The 10,791-nt window shown below is 39.5% G+C and overlaps 1 protein-coding gene across 1 annotated transcript in view; it reads left to right on the top strand.

Moving 5' to 3' along the window:
- Positions 1–830: 830 nt before the first annotated feature.
- The window catches only part of ZMYND11 (zinc finger, MYND-type containing 11), a gene marked incomplete at its 3' end in the record, with an annotated part of 58,880 nt that continues 48,919 nt past the window's right edge, over positions 831–10,791 (top strand). The window contains exon 1 of the mRNA XM_010153920.1: positions 831–959. Within this exon, the coding sequence (XP_010152222.1) occupies positions 844–959 (116 nt within the window). The remainder of the gene's footprint in view (positions 960–10,791) is intronic.

Below are 10,791 nucleotides of genomic sequence, written 5' to 3'. Positions count from 1 at the left end.
AAAGTTATTTAGTGATCAAAATGCATCGTTAAGCTTTTAAAAAGGGATTGTGTGCCTGTAGTAGAGCTGTAGGCGATTTATAGCTTATCTGTACTCATTGCCTCAAGCTTTTGGAAAATTTGTAAACAAAGCCAGATGCTCATTATGTTCCTACTCAGGGTTGGTTAGATGGGTAAATGCCATCAGAAAGCACTTTGGTCCTGTTGGGTTTTAGCATGTTACAGGAAATGGAATTGCTCCATATTTTTATTTAAATATTTATTATCCATGAAAATATACTTCTAGTTTCTGTTCATAGAATGGGTTTTTTTAAATAGTTGTAGATGATAAAAATATGAAAGTAATGCTCTCAGAGCTGTATTGTATACTAGCTTTTCCTCTGTGTTAGACTTCATGCTTACAACATGTGATGTTGTCAAGCACCACTCATTCTTTCTAAGGGTTTTGGGAAATGCAGAAGGCTGTGGAAACTTCAGGCTAGGGTAGCTTCTGCTTTTTACCAGATTTTAGGTATCTGAGAAGTGAAGTAAGTGACTTTTTGTGACAGTTTGATAAGTTGTTTGCTATTGGTTTGGTAATTTTTACTGCTTGCCTTTTTTCTTCTGTATAGATGATGTGATGTGAAAGGGGTTCTTTTAAACTACCTTTTTTTGCTTGTTAGTGCTCTTTAAGCATAAGAAATCATGCTGCTGTATACAAATTGAATTGCTATAGATGAAAAAATTTTCCTTGTAATCATATTTATTGCAATATGATCATCATGTAATTAATTTCATAATTCATTATTAACTTTTTGGTGTATTTTTTTTATTTATCGGCTGCAGCTGACCAAGTAAACAGGTCATGGCACGCTTAACGAAGAGACGACAGGCAGATACAAAGGCTATCCAGCATCTTTGGGCAGCTATAGAAATAATCCGGAACCAGAAGCAAATTGCTAACATTGACCGTATTACAAAGTAAGTGATCCATTCCAAAAAAAGTCTTGATGGAGGGGAAGGTTGATGCTATTAAAAGCCCTGGGAAACAGAGACAGTAAACATTGTGAGAGACACTGAAACAGTTACATGCTCCTCTGTGTTACTAATTATCTAATTATAAAAAAAATTATAGAACTGAGCACTTAAAGATCCTCAGGTGAGGTGTAATCCATTGCATTGGGATCTTATTTACTCTGTATTTGCTTTGTATAAGCATCTTTAGGAAATATGCAGTATTGAACTGAGTTTAGCATGTCAGAATTGTATTCACTTGGTAGCTTGGTCAGAATACAAGTAGTAGATACAAGAGTTAAGGAGAAAAGGGCAACAAAATCTGTAAATCATGTACTTGTTTAGAAAATGTGATAGGCCAGTGGAGAACTCTGTCTTCTAGAAGGCAAAGATAAATCTGAAGGGCTAGGTTGCTTAAACAGCTGAGCTGCCGATTTTGCTAAGATGAGCGTAGTACGCTATTAAAAAAGACATGATTGTCACCTATGCCTAATGCTATTGTTAATATTAAAATACTCTTCAAAATCTGTTAGATCTGTATACACAGAGAAATGTATGTGTGTTGTCTTGTGGAGCTTGCAATGTGTAAAAATGTCTACAACATTAAAACGCCTTTTAAGATAACTTGAAGTAGCCGCTGTAATAAAAAACAAAGGAGGTTTTGTGCCTCTCTCTGCTTTGTCTGCATTTCCAGGCCAACATGTACGTCATGTTTGTCAAAGTAATCAATATGAATAATTTAAAAGAGCGAAAGTAACCAGTTGGCAACTCCTCAGTTGCCAGAACCAGTGTGAACTGATAATGAGGTCAGAGACCACCAAGGGGAGAGTTACAAACAGTGCAGGTGACGAACAAAGTGAAAATCATTATAACGTGTCCCACTGACAGAGTTTGTAAGCTCTGGGATGGAAGTGACATGCAAAACTGGTTTCATAAGTGGAAGAAGTGTAGCAGTTCAGTTTCTCCAAACATAGTGAACACTAAACAGGAAAAAGAAAAAAAATGATGCCCCAAATGAATTAGTGTGTACAACAAAGAAAAATGCACCATTAAACCGAAAAGCACCTTCCAAGAGATAGTTCCAAGCAGGCTTAAGAGGGAGATGATATTTTAGGGAATTTAATTTCTGAGTTTTGTGGTTGTGTGTTGACCCTGGCTCGGGCCCAGGTGCCCACCAAAGCCACTGTCACTGCTCTCCTCAGCTGGGCAGAGGAGAGAAAACAGAATGAAAAGCTCATGGGTCAAGGTAAGGACGGGGAGGGATCATTCACCAATTACCGTCATGGGCAAAACAGTCTTGACTTTGGGAAAAATTAATTTAATTTCTTACCAATAAAATCAGATTAGGATAATGAGGAATAAATCCAAATCTTAAAACACCTTACCCCCACCCCTTCCTTCTTTACCAGGCTCAGCTTCACTCCCAATTTTCTCTACCTCCTCCCCCTGATCAGCACCGGGAGACGGGGAATGGGGGTCATGGAGGATCCTCACATTCTGCCCTTGCTCCAGTGTGGGGTCCCTCCCACGGGAGACAGTCCTCCACCAACTTCTCCAATGTGAGTCCTTCCCAAGGGCTGCAGTTCTTCATGAACTGCTCCAGTGTGGGTCCCCCCATGGGGTGCCGTCCTTCAGGAGCAGCTGCTCCAGTCTGGGTCCCCCCGGGGTCACAAGTCCTGCAGCAAACCTGCTCCAGCCCGGGCTCCTCTCTCCATGGGGCCACAGCTCCTGCCAGCTCCCCACAGGGTCCCAGCCTCCTTCGGGCATCTCCCTGCTCCAGTGTGGGGTCATCCCCAGGCTGCAGGTGGGTCTGTGCCCCCCTGTGACCCTCCATGGCTGCAGGGCACCGCTGGCCTCACCATGGGCTGCACGACAGACTGCCGGGAAATCTGTGCTCCTCCCCCTGGGGCACCTCCTGCCTCCCTTCTCCACTATCGTTGGGGTCTGCAGGGCTGTTCCTCTCAAGTATTCTCACTCCTGTCTCATGCTGAAGTTCCCATTGCACAGGTTTTGGTTTTCCCTTCTTAAAGACATTGTCCAGAGGCACTACCACCGTCACTGATGGGTTTGCCCTTGGTCAGTGGCAGCTCTGTCTTGAAGCCAGCTGGCATTGGCTCTGTCAGGCATAGGGGAGGCTTCCAGAAGCTTCTCACAGAAGCCACCCCTGTCGCTCTGAGCTACCAAAACCTTGCCATGCAAACCCAATACAAGGTTTCATTTGAGTTTCAGAATGGGTTAAAGCATATATATTTGTATCGTGTCTCCTTGGAGACAAGTGGGTAAACTAATGCTATACACTTTCATTTTAACATTTCAAGCTGCCTGCTCCAGGCCATATATTAGCTGAGTTTGTTAGCTGTTTATGCTTTTTTTATATGTAATAAAAGGAGACGGGCACGTCTAGCTGGGGATTCATCCCACTCTTTGAGAGATGCCTGTTTTAAGATAGTGCAAATAACATTTAGCTGGGTCAAGTTAGGTAAGACAAATCCTATCATTACAAACAAGCTGAGAAAACAAGCAATAGGATACTAGAAAATAAAGTACTGCTCTTGGTAAATGAAATATGTTGAAGATTTTTTGATACAACAGTCTAGATCTAGATCATACAATTTGTCCCTAATCAGAAGAAAAATAAGTGACTAAACTGAGGTGCTAGAAGCCTTAGTACTTAGAGAAAGATGTGCAAGGTGTTAGCAGTGAAGAGTAATCTAAAAAGTGCATGGACCTGGAAGTGCTCCACATGCACATCTGTGACAAGTGATGAACAGTGACCTAGTTCCTATTATATGATATTTTTACAGAGAGAACTTTTGACAAAGGAAAAGGTAGACTTTTGAGTTGCTTTACAGTACTAGTCATTGATGAAACACAGATGACTTGGTAAATGAGTGTGCAGATTACATAATATTCAAAATAAAGTTCTGAAATTAGCAGGGCATCAGAATATCTCTTCTGATGGAAAGCGCATAGCTGATGTATTGTTCCAGGCTCAAAGATCATTTGTCCAAATACAACTGCAGTTCCTTGAAAGAGAAATGAATGTCTGGGCACATAGGTAAATGTATGAATAATAAGAAAGATCAAAATGAAACAGTGTTAAACAATTAAAATTATGACCATATATACATAGTTGGAGCTAAATAGAGGATTCTTGTACTTGGATTAGTAACATCTTTTAGAAGGATTAATAACTCTTGTGATTGACCGAAAGACTGGCTTTGCATATTACAAGTATTTGCATGTAATAATGACAGTGAAATTTATGGAAGCATGTCTTATTCCTGAGTAAGGATACAGAAAAACAGCAAGATAATATTTTTTCATAAATACATGCTTAAGGTAGGTGACAGTCATGTCACTCTGTCATATAGTGGATGACAAATGTGTACTTCCAGAGAACTTCACAAGTTGAAAAGATGATTCATGATTAGATTTTTGATTTTATTTTCTTTCTGCCATAGTTTGAGGGTTCATTTGTTGCTAGACACAAGTTCCTGTGTATTTTGTGACCTGTTAGTCCAAACACCTTCAGAGCAGAATCTCTATTGCTGTTGTCTTCATGAGATGGTTTGCTACTTCTAGGCAAACCTGTTTGTTGGCTTTTCTCCTGATTGACCTCTCAGCATAGTTGTCTCCATCTTCCTAACTTATTCCTGTATATTTCTTGCTTTTCTTTCATTTATTTCTTGCTTTTCTTAGACTTATGGTGCTGAGTAGAAGCCACTGTTCATACCAGGGAGCGTTTATTTTTTTATGACCAGTGAGGAAATATTGGTAATACAAAAAGAGGATTAATTGTTTATAGATTATTAGCTCTTTCAACTCAATATGTAAAAAAGACAAATTTGTATAGCATACTAAAATAGGTGCAATGTTACCTCTGCACTAACTGTTAAAAAATATCTGGGGTAAAGAAAGACTTCCAGAAGATACCATCAGTGGAAAGAAAAATCTGTAAAACTAGCCACGTATTTTCTGTAGAGAACAAAAGAGTAGGAGGATAGTGTGGGAGGAGCCAAGAGCACTGGAAGGTGTTTCTAATATTATCAGAAAAAACTTATAAGGAAAGAGTCCCCTTTAATTAAAAGCAGACTAAATCAAGTATGCTTTGATTTTTAAATAGCTGAGAGGGGAAAAGGAAGAATAGAAAAATGCGTGGTTAGAAAGTGATTGAAATTTAAGAGTCACTTGGAGACTTTGAATACATGTTAGACCCTTTAAGAAATTAATAAGCTTACGGAACTTTTGCCAATTATTTTGGAAAAGTTATTGCATGCAGAGAATTATTTAGAAACACAAGAAAGGTGTCTACTTTTGAAGGAATTAAAAATATTTGTCTGGAAAAATGGCAAGAATGTGGCACTGTAAATTAGAGTATTTATAAATAGTTCAATAAAAGGTTTGGTTGGGGGAGAGACCATACTGCACAGACTTGATGTCTCCAAAAAAAAGAAAAGCAATGAATCGTTATATGAAAGGGATTCTGCAATTTTAGTGATTATAGGGGGGTACATTGTGGTTGGAAAGGTACTTTCCATTGGTTGGAGATGAGCATTCTTCAGTAGCTTGAAAACTATATGAAGGACTGAAAACCAGTACTAACATGAAGTAAGACTGTAGTGATTTAAAGGAATGAGTACTAAAAGTGCAAACTGCCTTTTTCAACAGAACTTTGTATATATAAGTTCTTATCTTTGTAACAGGCTTCAATGTCATCAGTGCTTTTTCATTTAACAGTGAAGCTCATTTGAAGGCAGTGGTAACATTTCTGTAAAGGTATGCAGAAAGAATGTTCTCACCCAGCTTACATTGTCATAGTGTATCTCAGGTAAATGAATTATAATAATTTAATTTTTAACTAAGAGAAATACCTAACATTTCTAAACTACCCAGTTACTTAATACTGAAATGATATTTCTAAGAGATATTTATCAAGAAATATTTTTCTGTCCAGATTTGATGTTGGGATAATTTGACCCTAATATGTCAATTATTTAGATAATAATTATTGCTATTAAATTATGCTGTGAACACTGCTGGAGAAATGGCTTCCCATATCTTGTGAATTCTCTGTCAAGAGTGCAGGTTGACAAATTGTTCAACCCTAAAAGCGTGTTAAAAATTATAATTATGCTTTGACTTTCTGCTTTTTCCTCATTATCTTCCATCTGTTTTGGATTTGGGGTAACCTCAAAAATTGATTCTGTGGAATAAAATGCCTTAAAATAGACTGGAAAAAAAGGCATGCATTTTAAGTAAGTAGGACAAATTATTGACATTCAGATGCATAGCAGATTGGTAAGTACAGAGATGTTGTTAAAGTTCTCTTTCTTTGGCTACTCCAGTCTTCCAGTTACTTTTATAGGATTTTCTTTATAATTCCCTTACAGGTAATTGGACTTAATTTAGTCAAGATTTAATTGACTATTAATTAAAGAGTTACCCTTTTTCTCTCAAGGTATTGGGTTCTCTCACTAGCAATTTATGAACATTTTGTGATATTTATGGTTATTTTAGAGTTCGTTATCTACTAAGTTGATGTTACTAAAATACCTGATTGCCAGATAGAGTGTTCTAGAACTGTTATTGACTGCTTTGAAGATTTTGTCATTGTCAACAGGTAATTATTCTGGTTTCTAAACTACTCCATGAAGACTAATCTGAAGAACCAAAACTTAATTCTTTTCTTCCATACTTCCTTCCTCCTATTTTTTTCTCTCTCCCTTTGATGTGTTTCATGATTTGATTGATTTCTCTCCTTGTCTCTTATAAAAAGGCTGTGTCTATACTGTCTTTGTGTACTGTGACAGGGAATGCGCTGGCACCATCTGGAGCAGATATGCTGTGACCACACTGCATTGCCTTTGGCTCATGGACTGTTTCTTTGGCCCTGATATATTCTTTGTTTGTTTTATATGTGTGTGTGGTTCTTCAGTTCTAAGCGCCAAAAATAATACAGCCCACAGCAACGCTGTTCTTGAAACCTGAAGCTAGAGGCATGACAGTTTGCCATCGGGCACTGTGTGAAGGCATTTGAGGACACATAGCACGCTGGAACAGTGTTGGATTGCCCTTGGCAGAAGGAGCTTGTCTTGGCATAGTTTACATCCATGTTCTGTGTCAGGAGCAAACTAACCTTTTGGCCATGTTTTGCCTTTTTCCCAGGGAGGGCGAGTTGGCTTTCTTCAGAATGGTGCCTGAGAAAGAGTTAGGTTGGGAATGAAACCAAGAGTGACCATAGTCCACAGGATAGAGGGGAGACTTTTTGGGGGATGAAGCTGATGGAAAGACCATAAGCTAGGATAAAAGGGATAAGCTTTAATTGGAGAATTTGTGTTATTTTCACATAGAGCTAAAACTCTTATTTTCATCAGTCAGAAAACTATTTTACAACAATGGTGAACAAAAAAATGCCCTTTTTTCCATAAATAGGTACAAAGACTCTGATCTTTTTTAACTGATCCAGTACTAGGTCCCTAAGTGGTCATAAACATTTTTCCCATATTTGTTCTGTGGACTCATTTTGTTACATTCTAATTTAATGTAAGTGCAGCAAAGTCAGATCATCTAAGAGAAATGAGCAGATCCCAAGCCTATATAGAGTAGACTCTGTCAGTCCCCTGTTAGCTTTGTGCAGACTGACATTAATCAGCGTTGATGGGGTAGTATGCCAGAAAAGAATTACTCAGTATGAAAGATTACTGTAAAATGTTGAGATTTTCTGGTACCACAGTTGAGGTGGAGTCATGAGCAGTTGTAGACTGAGTATGTGACCCTCTCAGTTTGACACTCGGTCCCAGGAGGGCGATTTCTTCTCCAAGTATCACTTCATGAAATTTCTCTAGTCAAAGTTAAGGGCCTCTCCCATCCATAAATCTGTTTTTGTTGCCTTAGTTCTTCTGCAGTTCTCTTTTTAGGCTGTCTGCTTTAACAGAAAACAATTTCTAGAAGCACTGATTAAAGCAAAGATAAGAATGTGCAATTTGAACAGGTAGGGAATAATCATGAGAGTATAAATAAGAAAATGAGCAATTTGAACAGGTAGGGAATAATCACACAAGTCTATAAATAAGAATAGGCAACACAGTGGCAAGAAAAAATATTGAAAGGATGAAAAATCCTTGGAATTATCGATGAAAATTTAAATCTTCTAGTATTTTGCATGTTGCAACTGGTCATGAGTAAACAAAACCAGTAAGTCCTAAGAATGATTAGGACAGCAGAGGACTCTGGATTTATAACTAGATAATCCTGTTGTTTAACTTTACATGAGCAGAAGTATTGTAGCATTTGGTATTTCTTTGACTGAAATGAAAGCTTAGAATTGTTTTTCTGCTCTGTTGATTTCTTATCCTTTGTCAAGCCATTCCCCTAAAATACCTGTCTTTTTGTTACTGGAGAGTAGGCTTATCTGAAAACAATTGTTTGGAGTAAAACATCCTCCTGTTATGCAGAGGAATGCAGTGGTTGCTTGAGTTCATTTTTAACCAGTGTTACTGACTCCTTTTCCACGTCTTTCCATCATCCTCATGTATGTTTTAAATGTGACCATGTGAAGGAAATAGTGGTATTAAAATCAACTCTTCAGAATGTGGTACCTGTTAACCAAACCCTGGTTAGTTGTACAGTGGTGGAATAGGTCATTTAATGAAGGAGGTGCTCAAAAAAGCTCACATTTTACCAGTTGGGAAAGGATGCTCGTAATTATGCAAGGGTAAGCAAATGGTAGAGTACAAGGTCCTACAGTAAGAAGCATGATAGTACTTCCTCAGCCGGCCACATAGCTGCTTCTTGTGGCAGCCTGTCTATAGAGGGTTCAGCTCTGAGAACATAGTTCAGTTTGCATTGGGTCGGCTTAATTATAGGTACGTGCATTGCAGAAAACAAACAAACACATCATCAGGTGATGGCAGGGTAGAAGACTCTTAGTTTAAAATATCTCCGTATGTGTTTTCTGTTTTAGTCAAGGACAAGACACTTCTTTCTGGCGGATTCTACCAACTCAATCTCCTTTTTAATTTCTTCTGCTTTCCTTCTCTCCCATGATAAAATTTATTTGTTTCTTTTAGCATAAACCCAGTGTTTTTTTCTGATTTCATAACACTATTTTTATGTTAACACAAAAGAATAAACCAAGTCTAGAGTTTTAAAGCTTCTTAATCCTTACTCATAGATCATCGTGGGGAAAAAAAAATCTTCTGTGCTTTTTCAGTAATTTTTGACCAATTTGGTTAAAAAGACATTATATTCATAAAATGAAAAGCAATCTAAACTGATCATTTGACTCCCTAATAACAAATTCTTTAGTAAAAGTACTACTTTGGACATATAAAAAACTCTGCATTATGTATGCATAATGATAGGAATATGATTGACACCAAAACAATTGACTTAGTTGATACATTAATTTTTTTATACTGATGGCTTCACAGTGAGGCTAAATGTTGCATTCAGGTTGAAATTTTCAGACATTTTCAAAAGTTCAGGTATATGTTATGAAGCAATAAAAAGAACACTGAAAACTTTGTATACACAGGAAAAACAGAGGATCTAACCAGCTTTTGCACTGTAGCCGATACATAGTTTTGCTTGTAAATTCATACTAAGACTGACCAGTGAGGTGATACTCAGCAGGCTCATGGAATCATAGAATCATAGAATGGTTTGGGTTGGAAGGGACCTTCAAGATCATCTAGTTCCAACCCCCCTGCCATGGGCAGGGACACCTTGCACTAGACCAGGTTGCTCAAAGCCTCATCCAGCCTGGCCTTGAACACTTCCAGGGATGGGGCATCCACAGCTTCTCTGGGCAACCTGTTCCAGTGCTTCACCACCCTCTCCGGGAAGAATTTTTTCCTGATATCTAATCTAAATCTCCCCACTTTCAATTTAAACCCGTTACGCCTTGTCCTATCACTACAGGCCCTTGTAAAAAGTCCCCCCCAGCTTCCTGGTAGCCCCTTCAGGTACTGGAAGGTGCTATAAGGTCTCCTCGGAGCCTTCCCTTCTCCAGGCTGAACAAGCCCAACTCTCTCAGCCTGTCCCCACAGCAGAGGTGCTCCAGCCCTCTGAGCATCTTTGTGGCCTCCTCTGGACTCACTCCAACTGGTCTATATCCTTCTTATGTTAAGGGCTCCACTGCAGGACGCAGCACTCCAGGTGGGGTCTTATGAGAGCAGAGCAGAACTTCTGAGAGCAGGATACAGTTGGCTTTCTGGGCTGCCAGTGCACACTGCTGGCTCATGTCCAGCTTTTCATCCACCGGTACCCCCAAGTCCTTCTCCTCAGGGCTGCTCTCAATCCGTTCTCTTTCCAGCCTGTCCTTGTGCCCTGAGATTGCCCCAACCCAGGTGCAGGACCTTGCACTTGGCCTTCTTGAACTCCATGAGGTTGGCAGTGGCCCACCTCTGCAGCCTGTCCAGGTCCCTCTGGATGGCATCTCTTCCCTCCAGCGTGTCGACCGCGCCACACAGCTTGGTGTCGTCAGCAAACTTGCTGAGGGTGCACTCAATGCCGTCATCCATGTCACTAACGAAGATGTTAAATGGTACCAGTCCCAATACTGATGCCGCTCATCACCGATCTCCACTCAGACATTGAGCTATTGACCACCACTCTCTGAGTGCGGCCAGCCAGCCAGTTCTTTATCCACCGAGCGGTCCATCCATGCAATCCATGTCTCTCCAGTTTAGAGACAACGATGTCATGTGTGATGGTGCTGAAGGCTTTGCACATCAACAAGTTCAAGACATCGGTTGCCCGGCCTCTATCCACTAAGGTCGTGACTCATGATTTT

This window comes from Eurypyga helias, unplaced genomic scaffold, assembly GCF_000690775.1.
Source record: "Eurypyga helias isolate BGI_N326 unplaced genomic scaffold, ASM69077v1 scaffold5716, whole genome shotgun sequence".
Classification (NCBI taxonomy): Eukaryota; Metazoa; Chordata; class Aves; order Eurypygiformes; family Eurypygidae; genus Eurypyga; species Eurypyga helias.
This window is presented reverse-complemented; position numbering and strand designations above follow the sequence as displayed.